This window comes from Bufo gargarizans, chromosome 8 (genome assembly GCF_014858855.1).
Source record: "Bufo gargarizans isolate SCDJY-AF-19 chromosome 8, ASM1485885v1, whole genome shotgun sequence".
NCBI classification, from domain to species: Eukaryota; Metazoa; Chordata; class Amphibia; order Anura; family Bufonidae; genus Bufo; species Bufo gargarizans.
The window spans coordinates 155419216-155440562 of record NC_058087.1 but is presented as its reverse complement, the minus strand read 5'-3'; the positions used below and the strand labels follow the sequence as shown (position 1 = coordinate 155440562).

Genomic DNA, 21347 nt, shown 5'->3' with positions numbered 1-21347 from the left:
CTTGGGTTTGTGGGTGCAGGAACCCACCCTCGGAGCCTCTTGGGAATGACTGGCCGGAAACCCTACGAAATGATCCCTCTTCTTCCTCCTCCTCCTCCTCCTATGCCACATCCTCTTCCATCATCGCCAGGAACGTTTTTGTTCAAGAAGGCATAGAAGTGGGATAGTAACGCTGACAACAGCGTTATCCGCACTGGCCATGTTGGTGGAGTACTCGAAACAGCGCAACAAGGAACTCAGGTCTCGCATAGAGGCCCAGTCATTGGTGGTGAAGTGGTGCTGTTCCGCTGAGCGACTCACCCGTGCATGCTGCAGCTGAAACTCCACTATTGCCTGCTGCTGCTCGCACAGTCTGGCCAGCATGTGCATGATAGAGTTCCACCTTGTGAGCACGTTGCATATAAGGAGGTGAGCGGGAAGGCCGAAGTTACGCTGCAGCGCTGACAGGCGAGCAGCAGCAGGGTGAGAACGTCGAAAGCGCGCACAGACGGCCCGCACTTTATGCAGCAGCTCTGACATATAGTGGTAATTTTTAAGGAATCTCTGCACCACCAAATTCAGCACATGCGCCAGGCAAGGGATGTGCGTCAAACCGGCTAGTCCCAGAGCTTCTACTAGACTTTGCCCATTATCGCACACCACCAGGCCGGGCTTGAGGCTGACTGGCACAAACCACTCATTGGTCTGTTGTTCAAGGCCAGTCCACAGCTCCTGCGCAGTGTGGGATTTGTCCCCCAAACAGATAAGTTTTAAAACTGCCTGCTGTCGTTTACCCCTGGCTGTGCTGAAGTTGGTGGTGAAGGTGTTATGCTGACCGGGTGAGGAGCTGGTAAAGGATGAGGAAGCAGAGTAGGAGGAGGAAGCAACAGGAGGCAAACTGAAGCACCCTGCAATCCTCGGTGGTGGAAGGTCATGCCCCAAACTGCTATACGCCTCAGGCCCAGCCTCCACTGCATTTACCCAGTGTGCTGTTATGGAGATATAACGGCCCTGACCGTGCTTACTGGTCCACGTATCCGTAGTCAGGTGCACTTTGCCACAGATGGCGTTGCGCAGTGCACACTTGATTTTGTCCCCTACTTGGTTGTGCAGGGAAGGGATGGCCTTGAAAAGTAGTGGTGGCTGGGCAGGACGTACTGTGGGACAGCCACCACCTTAAGGCCTTTAAAACTATCCGTCTCCACCAGACGGAATGACGGCATTTCAAAGGCCAGTCATTTAGAAATGCTGGCTTTCAGGGATAGGGATCGCGAGTGGGTAGGGGGGCACTTCCTCTCCAGCGTTTGAGAGATGGAGAGCTGAATGCTTCCGTGGGACATTGTGGAGATGCTTGGTGACCCAGGTGTTGGTGTTGCTGGCAGATCCTCTGTTTGCGGGGTGGCAGGTGGCACTGTCACTCCAGAGGTAGAAGAGGAGGCCGAGACTGCAGCAGAAGAGGAAGCAGGAGGAGCCAGAGACCTTTCTTGTTTTTTGAGGTGTCTACTCCACTGCATCTCATGCTTCACACTTAAATGCCTGGTCATGCAGGTTATGCTCAGATTGAGAATGTTTATGCTCAATTTCAGGCTCTGATTGCACAGCGTGCAAACCACTCGTGTCTTGTCGTCAGCACATTGTCTGAAGAACTGCCACGCCAGGGAAATCCTTGGAGCTGGCTTTGGTGTGCTCGGTCCCTTGATGCGGTGGGCAGTAGCAGGCGTACTGTCTAGAGTACTGCCGCTCCGCATTTGCACCCTGCTTCCTCTTCTGCTGTGCTGGTGGCAGTGTGCGATCACCGCCTCTTCCTCCGAACTACATCGGTCACTCGCATGACCTTGCTTCCATGTGGGGTCGAGGACCTCATCGTCCTCCACATCATCTTTCACCCAGTCTTCACCCCTGCCTTCCTTGTCGGTCTGCACACTTTCGAAAGCCCCAGCAGTTGGCACATGTGTTTCGTCATCATCTGAGACGTGCTGCGATGGTCCTCCCATGTACTCATCTCGAAACAGAAGTGGTTGGGCATCGGTGAACTCAATCTCTTCCACTTCTGGGCAGGGCTAGGTGGATGGCCCTGGGAAACCCTGCTAACAGAGTTATCAAAAAGCAGAAGAGACTGCTATATGACTTAGGGCTCAGACTGCTTGGCTGATTTGAAAGGGGGTGAGGTGAAAGACTGATGGACATTGGCTGCAGGTGGTCTTTCAACAGGAGACAGGGGCTGTTGCTGGTATGGGGTTTGGCTGGTTAGGTGTGGGCACAATATGCATATTATTGCTGTTCTGGCCTGCAATCTCCTACAGGTTATTTGACAGCAAGCACAGAATTTTTTAACAGTTCTGACAAACCCACTTCTTCAACCACCATGCTCACCTGCCCTACAGATGGGAGCCCTTCTTCTGCCATCTGCTTTTCCTCCTTTTCCATATCATCTAATATTGATGAGAATATGTAATTAGGAACATCCAGTTCCTCCTCTTTTGTATTTTCCTGACTTTTCAAGGACACTTTGAAGGGTGATTTGGAAGAAGTAAAGCCAGCAACAGATCGGATGGTCATCATTTAGACTTGGCCCCCTAACGGGTGCCAACTGGATTGGCTGGCATGCTGGCACTGGAATAATAAAGGCTTAAAGGCTTCCAACTTATTGGTAATTAATTACATATCTTAGTTTATATAAAACTGATGCAGAATAAGTCTCCCTGCAGTCCCCGTGCACTCTCCATGTACTCTCCCTCTCCAATATTCCTTTATTAATCATTTTTAGCAACACTTTCCCTAGTGCATGAGCGCTTGCCATGTCTCTCCCCATGCTCAGCTCACAGGACAATGGTGGAGACCAAACGAGAGGAGGGTTTTATAGGATTGTGACATCATAGGGAATGGCAGATTGGGTGTCTCCTGTCTCCTCTACACTTAGGGCTCTTTCACACTTGCGTTGTTCTGTTCCGGCATAGAGTTCCGTCGTCGGGGCTCTATGCCGGAAAAATCCTGATCAGGATTATCCCAATGCATTCTGAATGGAGAGAAATCCGTTCAAGATGCATCAGGATGTCTTCAGTTCAGGACCGGAGCGTTTTTTGGCCGGAGAAAATACCAAAGCATGCTGCGCTTTTTGCTCCGGCCAAAAATCCTGAACACTTTCCGCAAGGCCGGATCCGGAATTAATGCCCATTGAAAGGCATTAATCCGGATCCGGCCTTAAGCTAAACGTCGTTTCGGCGCATCCGTCTTCAAATGCTTTCAGTTCACTTGTGTTTTTCCGGATCCGGCGTGTAATTCTGGCAAATGGAGTACACGACGGAGCCGGACAACGCAAGTGTGAAAGAGCCCTTAGTTTTGCTTTGTAACACGTGAAGCCGCCATCTTAGGAAAACCTAATTTGCTACTATGAATCACCAGAAAATTGGGATTTCTAAGTTAAATTTTCCTAAACTTCAGACTGAATTTTGCTTTGAATGCTTCGCTTCACTCAATGCTACAGTAGTTGGAACCAATCACAATTCAGTTTTCATTTCATGTTCTGCTCTTAAAACAATTAAATCTGTCCTATGAGCAACAAAAATGCTTTTCTTATAGACAATCTTTCTAAATCTGTCCCAGTATCTTGAGTTTGGGAGTGACATGTTGTACTTTGGCTAAGAACTATTTATTTTATAACTATGGTAAATCTATATTTCTCCTATTGTGGTTGTGTGCAATTTGCCTTAATCTATTTTATGACAGTTGTACAAACAGCATTCAGTGCTAGCAGTAATTGCACAGAGGTAAATGCATATTTTTTTTACGTTTACTTACTTTAACCTGATGTATTTTCGACACGGCACAGAATTCCTTACACAGGTTCCTGTGTGATAATCCATGTTCTCAACAATGACGAATGGAGCCTCCTCTAAAGTAACGACACTAAGATGGTTGTAATCAGGTTCGCTGTCCAGCGCCCCAGTTATCCTGGGCCATACAGGATATTTTACCTCCAGGCTTTTGTTCTCCCATTTTGCTACCTGTTAGAAGAGACCAACAAATAACACATATTCAGTATATGTACATATAATACGTGGAGGACAGGAAGATCAAATTGGGACCTCTGTCAAGTCACCAAAGCCTACTATTTGTTTTTCATTACCCCTGAGCCAATTCCTTACTTTCTCCTTTGCCGAATTGTAACTCCTATTGGGAGCAAAGTCCAGAACAGATTGATGCTACCTAATACCTCCAACCCCCAATCAGAAATGGGCCCATTTTAAAGGGTTTTACAGTGCCACATGACCTGCCTCTACGGTATCATACTTGCCAACACTCCTGGTTTTGCAGTGCAGTCCCATAAGTCGGGGCAAAACTTACGTAAAGCCTACACTAAAGTAGGTGTTCTGGCATTTTAAATTAGTTCCGGTTGGTCCTCGGGGTAGGACCTAAATGTCCCAATTTTAACTTTTTAAGTGTTATTAAGAATGCCGTATGTACTCTCCTTGCATATAATACACATTTATAAACTACGGTTTATTATTGTCATTTATTACTATTGATTCTTATTGCTGAAATTAATTGCCCAGCTTGACAACTAACACATTACACAATTCCATCCTTGCTCCCCATTGAAGTTTTGAAGGGTTTGTAATTTACCCTGCAGTTTCTTAAATGGAAGCCCACATTCACTCCAAGTAGAGCTTTGCAGGATTTTAACCCCTAAAGGACTAAGCAATTGCCAGTCTTTGCGTTTTAATTCCCCCCATTCTTTGCTGGAGCCACAACTTTTTTTTCCATTCACATTTTTCTATGATGAGGATTTCTTTTTTTCTTTTTTTGGGTGGGGACAAGTTGTATTTTCTAATGGCACCATATTATATTGCATATGATGTAGTGAAAGCTGGCAAAAAATCCATATGGGGTGGAATTGGGAAAAAAATGCAATTCTGCCATCGTTTTATGGGTTTAGTTTTTATGGCGTTCCCTATGTGGTAAAACTGACCTGATAACTTCATTTTCCGGGCCAGTACAATTACAGTGATTCCAAATTTTTACAGTTTTTCCTGTATTTTAATACTTAAAAAAATAAATATATATATTTTTGAATTGTTATATTTTGACACCCATAACTTTGTTATATTTCCATCTATGGAGCTGTGTAAGGGCTCTTTTTTGCTGGGCAATCTGTAGTTTTTATTGATACCATTTTAGTGTGTATTATTATTTATTATTGAAGCGCCATTCATTCCATAGTGCTGTACATACAAAAATGAGTATACATACATAATACAGATAATTGCACTAAGCATAAACAAGAAGAGTTACAAACTGGTACAGAAAGAGAGAGGGCCCTGGCCGTGAGGGCTTAAAATCTACATGGTATGGGAGAAGGACACAGTAGGTGAGGGTGAAGCTGGTCATGGTGGTATAGAGGCAGCAGGGTCACTGGTTGTAGGTTTGTCTAAAGAGGTGGTTTTTTAGGTTTCTTTTGAAGGATTCCACTGTAGGTGAGAGTCTGATATGTTGGGGTAGCGAGTTTTCAGAGTGTGGGGGATGCACAGAAGAAATCTTGGAGGCAATTGTGGGAAAAGGTGATAAGAGGAGTAGAGATAAGAAGGTCTTGTGAGGATCGGAGATTGCGTGTGGGGATGTATCAGGAAAGTAGCAAGATGTAGGGAGGGGACAGGTTGTGGATGGCCTTGTACTAACTAACGTTTGTTAGTATTTTGAACTGGATTTGCTGGGCAATGGGGACCCAGTGAAGAGATTGGTAGAGGGGAGAGGCAGAGGAGTAACAGGGTGGCGTCAGTAGCAAGATTGTAGTCGGTTAAAGAGGGACCAGGAGGAGAGGTGAGAGGACAGTTCAGGATGGACATGTTGTTCAAGTAGCTTTGAGGCATATGGAAAAAGTGATATGGGGCGATAATTGGACAAAGAAGATGGGTCAATTGAAGGTATTTTGAGGATGGGTGTAATGGTAGCATGTTTAAAAGCAGAGGGGAAGACACCAGAGGTTAGTGATAGGTTAAAGAGATGAGTTAGGGCTGGGATAAACACAGTGGTGAGGTTAGGGATGAAGTGGGATGGGATTGGGTCAAGTGCACAGTTGGTGAGATGTAATCTGGAGATTAGAGTGGGGATTGTTTCTTCTGTAATGGTGGAGAAGAGGGTTTTGGCAGGGGAGGACCGAGCAGTTGTGTAGAGGGTCTGTGAGGACTGTGTACTGAAGCTTTCTCCAATGTTGACTATCTTTTGTTTGAAATATGCAGCAAAGTCCTCAGCTGAGATAAGAAGAGAGGGTTGGGGTCTTGGGGGAAGGAGAAGGGAGATAAAAGTGTTAAAAAGTTGTTTAGGGCTGTGGGCCAGGGAATATATGAGAGATGAGAAGTAGGCCTATTTTACATCAGCGAGTGAGGATTTAAATATGAAGAGGGATTGCTTGTATGTGGTGAATTGATCTTTAGAATCGGATTTCTTCCATCGCTGCTCAGCAGCCCTGGAAGCTTGTCTGAGTTTTTTGGTCAGGTTGGTGTGCCAGGGTTGTCTGTTGAATTTTTATTTTTTTTGTTGTGTGTGAGAGGGGCAACATTGTCCAGCTGTACTTGTTGTGGTGTTATACAGGGTGGTGGCAGCATTTGGGTTTTAAAGGGAACAGATGGTAGGGAGTGGCAGAAGAGAGTCAGAAAGCAAGCGAAAGTCGAGATGTTTAACGTTTTTGCGGGGGGTGTGCTAGTATGTGGGTTTTTGCGGGGGTGTGCTAGTATGTGGACCGGGAGAGCAGCAGAAGAGACAAATACAGAGAAGGTGAGTAGGTTGTGGTCGGATAGGAGAAGAGGCAAATTAGGAAGGTTAGATGGAGAGCAGAGGCGGGTTAAGATAAGATCCAGAGTGTGACCATCTCTGTGGGTGGGATCGGAAGACCACTGTGAGATGCCGAAGGAGGAAGAGAGTGATAGGAGTTTAGAGGTGGCTAAGTGGCAGGTGTCAATAGGGATCTTGAAGTCACCCATGATGATAGTGGGGATGTCGGCAGAAAGAAAGTGTAGTAGCCAGGTGTTAAAGTGATATTGAAAGATGGTCGCTGGGCCTGGGGGGCGGTAAATGACAGCTACTTGAAGGTTGTAGGGAGAGTAGATGCAAACAGAGTGTACTTCAAATTAAGTGAGCGTAATGAAGGGTGGCAGTGGGGTTGGGCTGTAGGACCAGGTGTCTGATAGGAGAAGGCCAACTCCTCCAGCATGTTTGCAGCTGGGGCGGGGGGGGGGGGGGGTTTGGAGTGAAATTGAATCCACTATATGAGAGTGCAGCAGGGGAGGAGGTGTCAGAGTGTCAGCCATGTTTCTGTGAGACCCAGAAAGGAAAGTTTTTGAGAGATGAAAAGGTCATAAATGTAGGACAGTTTGTTACAGACAGAGTGTGCATTCCATAATGCTCCTGAAAGAGGAACCAAATGAGCAGGGGTCAGAAGAATGGTTATTAGGTATACTGGGTTGCAGAAATTTGTAGAAGGAGATTTGTACTGGGACGTGCTGATGATAGTGGGGATTTGCTGAGGGGCGCCTGAATTTGGAGAGATATCACCAGCAGTAAGTAAAAGCAGAGAAAGTGTTAATATATGAGAATAAGAGAGGGCATGAGGTATCTGTGTGTTTGGGAAGGAAGTGTTTTAGGTTGCCAAACAGGTTTGTGCAAGCGGTCAGATGAGAAGGTAAGATGGAGGGAGAGATGAATAGTTCCTTGCTGGGTGAATGGATGTGGGGGTGTTTCAGGAGGTTTTGGAAAAGTGGGAAGAGTACGATGAAAAATTGAAACATTGTTTGCAATAACTATGTAATTACCTGTGGTTCACTTCTGGTCCAATTCTGATATAATTCAGTATGTGCACTTAAAGAGTTGCACTTGGAAAGACCAAGGTAAGGAAGACCTAGGAATTTAGATTTATACCACTCAATGTAGACCAAGAGGGGAGGGGGCTACATATGGCCTAATCAAGGGAGGACCAGATACAGGGGTGAAATAATCAATGTAAACATATACTCAATAAATCCAGCAGGGAAAGAAACATTAAAGTTCAATGGAGACATACCAGGGAATGAGGAGGAAAGATGAGGGGTGTGGACAATATCAGACTGTGGAAAAGCTGGGTGCATCAGTTTGCTTCAGTGGAGACATACCAGGAATGAGAAGGAAAGATGAGGGGTGTGGACAATATCAGACTGTGGAAAAGCTGGGTGCATCAGTTAGCTTCAGTGGAGACATACCTGGAGAGGAGAGAATTGGGTGATGGTCAGTAGACAGTGTTTGAATAATGATAACTTTTTGTTTATTTTTGGGGGAGTTAATGCAAAAAAAAAGGTGAATTGGGTATTTTGATATTTTTTTTTTTCCATTATGCTGTTCACTGTAAAGGATAAATACTTTCATATTTTAATAGTTCAGGTGTTTTGGGACATTGTAATGTCTATGATCGTGATTTTTTATTGTTTATATGTATTTTTAATCTGGGAAAAAGCGAATGAGGGGTCAAATATTATATGATATCGCCAATCATAGACTCTGCCTTTGGGTGTCTGCTGTGTAAGGAGCTTAGAGGGTGCCATTTTAAAGCCCCAACTTGCACCGTATATGTACAGCACAAGCCTTTAATGGGTTAAAAACTATGGCCGTCACTCTGCAGAGTCTAGAACTGCAGACCTGTCAACCAGAAAATGCTTGATTTTATGACTATATACAGTATATCTGCCCTCCATGCTGTTAATAGGTTTCCTAATAGGTCTGTGGGATATTATCTAAATGTTCCTATGACTAAATGTTTTCATCCTATAATATACACATTAGGGAATTTATATTTATACAATTCCTGAACATTACAAGTGCCTCCAATAGCAGAGGTTCATTAAAACTAATTTGCCATCATAAAACTGCCAAGTAAAGTCTTGATGTCTTACATTGAAAGCATCCTGGGAAGAATTGCACGCTCACTGTAGACATTACAGGAAGAACCTACTCCTTGTTAACTGACTTTGGTATTCATTTAATGAAGCTTTTTAGACTTTGTATTATTTTTAGCAGGAGAGAAAATAAAGATGTCAGCCCTAAAATGATTAAGTATAGCTTTCACTCAGCATAGCTTCAGGAAGTTCTTCTCAAACGTACATATTGCGGTTGATTCGTGTCACTGTTTACTTGATGTGTCTATCGCTGTAATTTTAGTAGATTGACGCAGAGATTTCATCACCTGTACGGAGCAGAATAGGACGCTGACAGTTTCATTACTAAACTACAGTGTCTTTATGTTCTACTGTCACTCAACAGCTTGTTCTTAAATGTAATGAAGAAAGCTGATATACTCTACATACTGATATCCTAAACCAGCAACTAAATAAACTGTCACCATAATAGACTCTAAATGACCTTTGTAAAATAATAATACAATTTACACATAGCGATTGCCCTAACAATTTACAGAACTGTACTTAAGATGCTAAGAAACTGCTCCATAGCTCTTTCAAGTGAACTCAACTGTTTTGCATTTCCTTGGACAGCTGTCCCTTCATTCTGAGAACTACATGCATGCCAGTCTCGGCTGTCAGACAGCCACATATCAGAAAGCGATGGCACATCTTAGTAATATGCCATCATTTCAAATGTTAAGAAAACCCCTTACTGACTTTCCGCACAATGTTGAATAAATAAAAGAAACTTCATAATATATGTATCTTATTGGAAAAAATATCCCTTTTTCTCCACTTCTCAGCTCTCCCTTCCTTTCCTCAACTAAGACATGATCTGGATTCACTCTCAGACAGTATGTCTGCTTTTTGAAGGATCAAATTACAGCTGCCATTTGAAGTCTATGTAGACAAGGAAGGGGTAGAGCAGTGAGCTGAAGTGAAATAGACTAATAGGCTACAGCAGCTAATAATGTTATATATCTCAACCCAAGTGCTTTATTCACATCCGTACTACTTAGTACTATATATAATGTCCAATATGGTGCATGTGATTGATTCTAAGAAAGCAGAATCATTGGCCTTTTTAATGTGTAGCCTATAAGAGACATCGCAGCAGCTAGCTTTTACCACTAGCTTAGTGAGAACTGAATATTAGAAATGGGAACTCCAGGGGGTAAAGTTGCTACAAAACACAGGATGCAAGTCAAATAATGGCCATAAATAATGCATTACTCTTGTATGCGCACATGGGAGCTAATCCTGAAAAGTCATCTAAAAAGGTATGCTTTAGCTTCTCTGCTAAGGTGCCCATAAATATTAGAGGAAACTCAACCAAATAACGGTTCCTTTATCCTATTACAGTATATTGAATTATATTTACTAGTTATACTTACTGTCCTTGACCTAATATTTAATTGTGTCTATTGATAGAAGTTAGATATTAAATGCATACCCCAATTTTAAAAAGTGATGAGATATCACTATGATCAGTGGGGGTCCAATCCAGACAATGAAGGTCCACGGTACTCGTTTAGCACTCCACATCTTCTAACCTTTCCCTGTATAGTAGTGTTAATACCATCAAAGGGTTATTTTCGCTGTGGTTCTAAACGCTGCATGTGCTGCCTTATTAGTAATTTGAATGATGTAGATACCATCACCATTCGTAATACAGGCGAATCCATCAAACTCAAACACCGTATGGATTGTAACACAAGATACGTTATATATCTGCTGGAGTGCCCTTGTGGCCTTAAATATATTGGCCGTACCACTTAGACAGAAAACTACTGAATCAACATAGCTCCAACATTCAGCGACAGTACCTTAAGCACAGCGTATCGAAACACTTTTCTGAAATGCATTGGGGCAGTTTTGTTGGTTTGAAGCTGACCCCCATTGATACTGTATTCCAGTCATATTCCCGACTCTGCAGAAGGGAGATGTATTCGATATTCCGGTTCAATACTCTTTCCCCGTTCGGTCTAAACGAAACTTTAGAACATAGCCACTATTAAATCCATCCACTTTCGTGACATAGGGGAAACGTTTGTATATTTTGTATTTTTTAACTACTTGTAAGGGGTATCTAGATGGTGAACCATGGTCTTATGCCAATGGAAATACATATATTATGCTCAGTCTTACCCTAATCTGATTAAAATATATATTTATTTTTACAATATGGGTGGACGATACATTTTGTATTTTATATTGTTTGTATATGTCGTTTTTAGTTCATTATTTCCATTTTTAATGGAATCGCTTTGGCAATGTACCAATGAATTCAGTGTTTGTTAGGATTGTACTAAAATTTCCTTTTCTTCCATCTTTTTCCCGTCTTTTACTTGTACTTACCATATACGACTTTGTTTGTCTTTTACATGGGATTTGTACTACTTTGTATAAGCAAATTATATGAACTTTTAAAATATTGTTATGCTTATTTATCCATTTTTTTTTTATATATATATTTATGTCTGTCTAGAATGTAGGGGTCTATATAGGCCCAGATCTATATTTCTATAGGATAATGTCTGATTTAATTTCCCTCCCCCCTCTCCCTACCCGTATTCTTTTGTTATAACTCGGCTATGATGTGCTTTGCTAGTGGAACGCACATGTAGTTTCCAGGATCACATGACCGGGAGCTAACATTTGTTGCTACAAAATTGTGATGAAAAACGCTTACTGTGTTAATCATTGATTTAATCTGTCATCACCTCAATATATGTATCCATCTGTCCGGTCTATTATTGCAAAAGTACCGGTTTCCTGTCTTCACTGTGTCCCTTAGGTGGAACACAGATCTTAATCTAGGTGGAACACAGTCCGAAGTTTCCGGTTACTGCGTTCCACAAGTGTAGTGCATGCCCGAACTTCTGGTCATGTGGCCGGAAGACAGGGCACAGTTGGAACGCACATCCGAGCTTCTGGTCATGTGACCAGGGGACATGGCCGATCACGTTACCCTCCTTTTAGGTTTCCGCATATTATCCTGTATATTATGGCTCTCCCCAATATTCATAGTCTTCTCCATTTTATAAGGTGGATTTTTTAGGTTATGCAGTATTAATTTTGCTATATATTTAGATAGAAAGCACACTTCCTGTTTGTGAGTCATGTGACCGGAAGTGCATGCACTATCATGTGGCACCATTTCCCTTCTATTGTTTGTGATATATATATATATATATATATATATATATACACACACACACCGGTAAATAATAACAGTTATTCCTATGATGAATGGGTGAGTAATACCCCGAAACACATTGAGCTTATCCGTAATAAAGAACTTCCTTTCTTTATATTGAGAGTCCACCGGGTCATCTGTTTGGAGGACACCAAGGAGTTTACCATTCTACATGCAATCTCGGCGGGGAAGGGTTTGGCGTCAAGTGTCTTGAGCTTATCTTGCGCCTCCCTCTATGGTGAAGTGAGTAGCGCACAAAGTGTGCATAGACCCTAATGCGGTCTAAACATATGAATATACTTTGATTTTATTGTCAGTAGCTTTTAAGTGATTTTATCTCTGATCCGGTTTAATTTCCAATTTTCTAAATTTATCAAGTTGTGTACTAATTTCTTGGCATCACTCGGTCATTGGGTATATATTCACTTATAGTAGGTTTATCTACTATTGTTAAATCTGCACAACTTTGTACTCTAGGGTCCTTATCTTGACACTATAGAGTTGGGTTCTAGATTGATCCAGCCTACAATTTCTTGCTTTTCTGACTTTGTCTTGGCGCTCCACCACCTCCTCTTTTTTCTTTCCTCATTAGTACTTACTACATTGTCTGGTGTGAGCAGCCTTACCACTACATTCTCTGACTTTCTGATTTTGCCCTTTCCTCAGGCATCCTTTGGGATGCCTCCCTGCCCCACCATTCCTCACTCACCTTTCCCCACTTCCTGTTCCCTCCTTCCATTTATCCTTCATACTCCCTTATCCCTCAGTCCCTTTTCCACTTTTTTGACGCTCCCTTGTTTCTCTTTTTTTTTTGCATTGTGTTAATAGCTACTGACTGCAAGGCACTTCAAAACACCTGCTGCAATTCACCAACATAAAACCAGATTATTTGCCCATCTTTTGAGATATAACTAGGTTCAAGGAACTCAACACAACATTATGCTAGCGATATGCCATCAATGTCCCAGCGGAGCCAACCCCTGTAAGCCTTTTTTAAGTTGAACATATTATTGGTGATGTTTTAAATTTTCCATAGAACAAAAAAAGTCCTAAAATCCTGTTGTTTTTACATTTTTCGCTGTCTAATTTAAAAAACAAAAGTAGCAATCACTTTTCAGCAGTTATCTCATTATCACAGGAAGATTTAAAATTGGTGATACAATAGCTTATCTACTTCCCCTCCTGGCACAATAACCTCTGCACAGGTCCCAAAGCATGTCTAAAAAAACTCTTCTGTCCATTGTGTCTATGGTCCATGAGGATGTCATAAACTATATCACTAAACATTATTTGGCAAGATGGCTGCCTCCATAACTATGTACAGAAAATAGGAAAAAAATTACGATAGGAAAATAAAAACAGATTGCAAAAATGTAAAATGTTTCACTACCTGGTTTTAATTAGTAAAAACAAGATATGAATAGGTGATACATTCCCTTTAAATGAGTGTGAGGAACCCAAAATAAAGGTTTTCCCCCATGTTGAATCCTTTTTATGTTTTTTTTTTCTGAAGATTCCCCCAAGGATAAAATTATCACAGTGTGCCCAACGTATCAGACTCAGAACATTACATTTTAATACCAATGGGTAGGGGAACCTGGTAACAAATGCTCTATTTCACTGCAATGCCATGGCAGGGAAAATGAAACATTACACAGCGTGCATGAAAATGAGAGAAGCTCTTTGTAGCTTTTTTTTTTTTCAAATTGGGATAATTAATGAGTTCAGAAAACAAGGGTAATTATTAGTGATGAGTGAGCATGCTCGGCTGAATACCGGTTCGGCTCAAGTATCGCTATGCTCGACAGATCCAAATGCTCGGCCGAATACTTTGGGTTCTCCAATACAATTTAATACAATAAAAAAGTCAATGGGAAACCTGAGCATTAAACCAGGTGTCTGTTTCACAAAAAAAGGTTAGAAATTGATTGAAACCCCATCAAAATGGTTTGGAAACAGCATTAAGAGGATGGCTGGATGCATCTTGGAATCTTGGACTCCTATTATCTACGACATACAATAGACAACCACACAAAGGCTATATGCTAAAAGCCAGGTTTATGCAAGTCCAAACCAGCTCTCATCTGACTGAGAGCCAGTAAACCTCAAAGTAACTTCAGATCTGTTAGATGGCTTGGGTGGACCTGCACACCTAGATCAATGTCATTAGGGAGGCAAAAAGTTTTCTGATTGTCCTAACATAATATTCAATAACCTTTCTATACAGCTTTGTCATGTAAAAACTAGTTTGCATAAACATGGGCATATAGGAAAGACATGCAAATGAGCAGAATATGACTTGTTTTTCAGCTGTCATAAGACTGTAAAAACCAATAGATGGCGCTATTGAGTTATGAACATCCCATCTATTGGTTTCACAGTTTTATGACAACAGACTAATAGTTTTGTCAGAAGACTATGAAACCAATAGATGGCGCTGTTCATTACTCAATAGCGCCATCTATTCCTTTTATAGTCTTCTGGCAAGAATATTAGACTGAGTCTTATGACAAGCATGTTAGTGTAGACTTTTGCATGGAAAATTTGCAATAAAAATTTGTGATTAGAATATTTGCGATCTACACTAGGATGATATCTGACACTGGGAAAGCTGGGTAATAACTCAGTGATAAAATCTGACACTTGGAAAGTTGGGTAATAACTCTGTGATAAAATCTGACAGTGGGGAAGCTGGGTAGTAACTCTGATACAATCTGACACTGGAAAAGTTGGGTAATAACTCAGTGAAGAAATCTGACACTGGGAAAGCTGGGTAATAACTCATTGATAAAATCTGACACTGGGATAGTTGGGTAATAACTCAGTGAAGATATCTGACACTGGGAAAGCTGGGTAATAACTCAGTGTAAATCGCAAATATTCTAATTGCAATTTTTGATTGTGAATTTTCCATGCAAAAGGCTACACTAATAAGCTTGTCATAAGACTCATAGTCTAATATTCTTGTCACAAGACTATGAAACCAATAGATAGCTCTATTGAGTTATGAACAGCGCCATCTATTGATTTTATAGTCTTCTGACAAAAACCTATTAGTCTGTTGTCATAAGACTGTGAAACCAATAGATGGCACTATTCATAACTCAATAGCGCCATCTATTGGTTTCATAGTCTTCTGACAGCTGAAAAACAAGGCGGATTCTGCTCATTTGCATGTTTTTCCCATATGTCCATGTTTATGCAAATGAGTTTTTACATGACAAAACTGTATAGAAAGGTTATTGAATATTATGCTAGGACAATCAGAAAACTTTTTTTCATCCTAATGATATTGATCTAGGTGTGCAGGTCCACCCAAGACATCTAACAGATGCAAAAATAACTTTGAGGTTTACTGGTTCTCAGTCAGATGAGAGCTGGTTTGGAATATCTCATAGTGCACAAGACTGCCATTGTAAGTTATGTTGGCTGCTATCTGTCTCATGGATAGATTGATGGTTTGCACATACCTGGCTTTTGACATATAGCCTTTGTGTGGTTGTCTATTGTATGTCGTACATAATAGGAGTCTAAGACACATCCAGCTATCCTCTTATTGCTGTTTCCAAACCATTTTAATGGGGTTTCCATCTATTTCTAACCTTTTTTTTTTTTTTTTTATGAACCAGATACCCTCTTCTCTTCCGAGAAGGGGGTGCCTGGGGTTCTCCCATTGACTTCCATTGTGCTCGGGTGCTCTGTAGAACACACGAGCATACCGATGTGTTCGGCCAGAGCACCCAAGCACTTTGGTGCTCGCTCAACACTAGTAATTATTCAGATTTCTTTACTAATATATTTAAAAATGAGTTTTCTAAACTAGCCATCTTATCACAGAGAAAGGAGAGAATAAGTCCAGAAATTGCTGGTATAATATACCTCCTTTATTTCAAACATGCATTCAGATTCCAGATGGAAATGCCTGAAAGTCTTTTACATGTTTCAGGCATGTTTCAGACATGTTTTCTGGAGTTCTTATCTTCTTTCACCTATTGATAAGCTGTCTGCTTGACACGTCCATTGGATTTGCGGTAGGCGAGCGGCTTCACATGTATTGATTCATTTGTAACATGCTTACCAGTAAAATTATTGTACTGTATCCACTGCTGTTATCCCAAGGCCTTTACTAATGGTAGGGTGCACTGATGCTTCTTCCATAGTGCAGTTACATCCTGTGATCACTATAGTGCTACCACCATTGGAAAACTTATTCACAAATCACTTAACAAATAATATCACTGCAGATAATCCATGACACTATGCAGTAGGATAATGGCAGCAGAGGACACTGGGCCATATGATATCAGCAACGGAGGACAGAGCAAGAATTTGGAACATGAATACTTTAATGTAATTACCCTCAGTTGCGAGAGAAGACTAAAGCAAATTGAATGTTGTCTGTTTAGCAATCTGATGTCTTTAGTTACTTGATTTTTCAATGGTCATGTTCATCAGACAGTTGAGAACATAAAGGAAAGCAGATCAGTATGTCTGGGGAACTAAATCACAAAATATTCACAATAGCTGAAGCTACAGCACTGATGATAATAAGATGAAATACTGATTGTTTTACCCTGGTTTCAACTAAGAGTACAATATAGGTACTTCATATTCTTATCTGAAGATACTATTCTGCACCTGCAAACTACTTTTTTTTTAATATTCGAATTTGCAATATTTTGTGAATATTTGGGCGAATATTCATCATATATTAGCGAATTTGTCATCTCCAGCCATTGTTTTCTTGATTGCAAAAATAGGCAATTGGAAAATTTGCAATAAAAAATTTAGATAAAAAATTTGCATTACGAAGATTTGCGATCAACACTACTCCTAAAGTCAAAGATATTGCTGCCTTCTCATTGGCCCACAAGCAATAAACAGTGAGGGATCATGGGTACTGATGAAAAAAAATCTAGAATATTCGCGATTATGAAGATATAGCACTATATTCTAGTTCTTCGCCAAGTGCCAATATTCGCGATAAAAATTTGCGATTAGAATATTCGTGATTAACACTACATATGAGCACACAAGGCATACAAGACATAAACGACCTGGAAAGTGGGGTAAAATGAAAAGACATTAAAAGGTACCTGTAGCAAAACTAGACAAAGGCTCAATATTGCAAATATTAGACTGGGTGGGGGAGAAAATGAGTAATATTCAATGTATAGTAAGATCCCCATCAATGTCTAATTAATGCCTGCAGGATCAAAATAATACTACCCCATAGGGCCATATATTTCCACACTGCCCTATATTTCCTATACAATATTGCCATCCAATTCTTAAATAAATGTAAAAGTATTAGAGCCATGCAATGAATAAATAGTGAAGGAATTCACAGAAAAGTTTTTAGTAGTCTATGGTAGTTAAAGGTCTAGAGGTTGTCCCATCTTGGACATGTATGGCATATCGATAGGATATGCCATAAATGTCAGATAGGTGTGGGTCCCACTTATCTCCAGAATGTGGATGGGAAGTGAATGGAGAGCTCACTGTGCAAACACGGTATTCTCTACATTCACTGCTATAGGAATTATGAAACTAGCCGAGCATGCATGCTTGTTCCATCACAGTAAATGGAGACAAAGCCAAGCAAACACGGCCAACTAATTACGTTTACTACTATGAGACTTTGAAAATAACTGAGCCAGCACTATTTCATAAGTCCCCTGGCAGTAAATAGAGGGTGGCTGTGCATGCGTGGCTTGCGGTTTGCTTTCACGATAGGAATAGGTTCCAGAGGTGGAATCTGAACCTATTAGACATTTATGGCATTTACTACAATGTACCAGAAATAGGAAATATTCATTTAGTTCTAAAGTCTCTAGTGAGCAAAGACAGTTAAAGTTTAACAGTAGCATCTCTGGTGGTCTAGAACAGAGTAGATTTAGTCCTTGGTGGACCCTCAAAATACCCAGTTTACCACTTCAAAAATGCTCTAGTGATATGAGTGGATTTACAGTTCAGGGGATTCTCCTGTCATGTCAGCATTTTCCATTCCCTTTGTGCAGCATCACTGCATCGTACCAAAATATTTACATGCAGAACTTCCTGTTTTCATCAGCTTCCTGCCAGGGGTTTCTCACCAAAACCTTCATGCTTCTCTCTGCAACGTTTCTCAGGGTTTGCCCAGCCTGTCACACTGTTCTCTCTGCAGTAGTCACACTTGTACACATCCCATCTCCATGTTAGCTAGATGGAGAAAGCCCTGGGAAATATTTCAGAGAAAAGCCTGCTGGGTTTCATTAGAAAACCTGCCAGGATGCAGTGATGCTTGGAATAGGGAAGTGCTAACGTGAAATATGGGGTATATGGGGTAAATTATGCAGAGTTTGGGGTATTCTGGACAGATAACTAATGACTTATTTTAATATTTAAAAGTTGCTCATCTTCAGTTGACTTTTCTTTAAGACCCACCACGTAGCTCAACCTCAAAAGCTATCTTAATGCAATAAAATGTGAGAAATGAAACTGCTCTATTAGGGTGGGTTCACATCAGCATTACGGATTCCATTTTATTGTTTTCTGGTATAACATGGTTATAATGGAAATCTATGGTTGCTGCCCATAGACTTGTATTATGAAGGATCAAAACGGAATACCACTTAAAGGCTTCCGTTTTGACTTCCATCTTATGGTTTCCGTTATTTTCCATTATAACCATGTTATAACAGAAAACCAAAACGGAATCCATAACGCTGATGTGAACCCACCCTCAACCCCTTGCCGCAATATCACGTACATATACGTGGGGTAATGTGGTGCCTTACCGTATTCCCATGTGCATGTAAGTGATGTGATCAGGCGGGTGCAGGAGCTGCATCAGCCCAATCCGCAGCATGGGCCCAGCTGTTACTGATAGCGGGGCCCCTGCTGCATCTACCGGCATCACTGTATACAGTGATGCCGGCGGATTAACCCTATCACATTCCGTGGTATGATTCCATTGCCACCCCACACTGCGCTAACAGGGGGCCGATGGTTGCCATTGAAGGCATCGGAGCCTGCCAGCTACAGAAGCCCAGGAGATCCATCCTGAAGGCTGGGTCTCCTAAGCAACCGTCAGCGTCTTACTGTGCAAGACACTGATAGTTCAATTCAGCACAATGCATAATGTATTGTACTGAATTGAAACAGGGATCAACCCCTGAAAAGGTGAAGTCCCACAATGGGACAAATATAAAAAATTTTAAAAAAGTGGAGAAAAAGTATTTTTTTATATAAAAAAAAGTTTATTTTGGGAAAAGGATGCTTTTTTTACTTAAAGTGAAAAAAAAAATGTAAAAATAGGGAAAATAAGAAAAGTTGAGATATTAAGTATCACCGTGTCTGTATTGACCGGCTCTATAAAAATATCACATGACCTAACCCCTCAGGTGAACACGTAATGTATTAAATGTACAATTTTTTTTTTAAAGTATACATATTAGGTATCACCGCATCTGTAACAACCTGCTCTATAAAAATACCACATGACCTAAACCCTCAGATAAACACTGTAAAAAATATAAAATAAAAAACCCTTTAAAAAAAGACATTGTTTTGTCACCTTACATCACAAAAAGTATAATAGCAAGCAATCAAAAAGTCATACGCACCCCAAAATCATAACAATCAGTCATCTCATCCCGCAAAAAATGACACCCTACCTAAGCCCCCAAAAAAACAAACTACTGTTCTCAGAATATTGAGACACTAAAATATATTTTTTGGGTTTAAAAAATGCTGTTATTGTGTAAAACTTAAATGAAAAAAGTATACATTTTAGGCATCACAGCGTCCGTAAGAACCTGCTCTATAAAAAGATCACTTAATGTAACCCCTCATGGTGAACACCGTAAAAAAATTAAATAAAAAAGGTGCCAAAAAAGCCATTACATCACAAAAAGTGTAAAAGCAAGCAATCAAAAAGTCCTACGCACCCAAAAATCATACCAATCAAACCGCAATCTTATCCCACAAAAAATAAGACCCACCAAAGACAATCGCCCCAAAAATAAATAAAAAATATGGGTCTCAGAATATGGAGATACTAAAACATGTTTTATTTTTTTGTTTAAAAAATTGTTATTGTGTAAAACTTAAATAAATAAAAAAGTATACATATTAGATATATCCACATAATCTAACCTCTCATATGAACATAGTAAATAACAAAAATTAAAAACGGTGCCAAAAAAGCTATTTTTTGTTACCTTTCCTCACAAAAAGTGCAATATAGAGCAACCAAAAATCATATTCACCCTAAAATAGAACCAAAAAAACTGCCACCTTTTACTGTAGTTTCCCAAATGGTGTAATTTCTTTGGAGTTTCTACTCTAGGTGTGCATCAGGGGGTCTTCAAATGAGACATGGCAACGTAAAATTATCCTAGTGAAATCTGCCCTCCAAAACCCATATAGTGTTCCTTTCATTCTGCGCCCTGTCGTGTGCCCATACAGCAGTTTACGATCACAAATGGGGTATTTCTATAAACTACAGAATCAGGCTAATAAATAGTGAGTTTTGTTTGCGTTTCTTGTCATATTTCACTACAATACGAGAAAAATGGATGCAGTTCATATTTGGTGTTATTTGCACTAAAAACTTTTGTCATATTTCACTGCAATACGAGAAAAATAGACGCAGTTCATATTTGGTGTTATTTGCGCTAAAAGCGTTTCTTGTCATATTTCACTCCAATACAAGAAAAATAGACGCAGCTCACATTTGGTGTAATTTGCGCTAAAAGCGTTTATTGCCATATTTCTAGAGAAAAATAGACTACGGATATAGTAGAGTTAACAGTCATGATTTATGAGACGTGTTATTTAAACTAAATGCATTAAGCAAACACCTTCAATTGCTTTTCAATGGCTTTTATCTCAAGATAAAGCGATGAGTTAAGAAATTTGAGTTAAGAGCTTGAATGCTAACCCTGATACATCTGTAAGTTCATATTTGGTGTTATTTCTTGTCATATTTCACTCCAATACGAGAAAAATAAGCAAAGTTTGCATTTGGTGTTATTTGCGCTAAAAGTGTTTATTGCCATATTTATAGACAAAAAGAGAAAAATAGACTAAGTTCATATTTGCTGTTATTTGCGCTAAAAGCGTTTCTTGTCGTATTTCACTCCAATGCGAGAAATATAGACGCAGTTCACATTTGGTGTTATTTGCGCTAAAAGCGTTTACTGTCATATTTCTAAAGAAAAAGAGAAAACTAGACTTTGTTCATATTTGCTGTTATTTGCGCT

At 40.5% G+C, this 21347-nt stretch overlaps 1 protein-coding gene across 1 annotated transcript in view; it reads right to left on the bottom strand.

The window, feature by feature from the left end:
• The window catches only part of GRIN2A (glutamate ionotropic receptor NMDA type subunit 2A), an 810811-nt gene that overhangs the window by 122078 nt on the left and 667386 nt on the right, over positions 1–21347 (bottom strand). The window contains exon 4 of the mRNA XM_044304525.1: positions 3778–3983. Coding sequence (XP_044160460.1) covers positions 3778–3983 — 206 coding nt within the window. The remainder of the gene's footprint in view (positions 1–3777; positions 3984–21347) is intronic.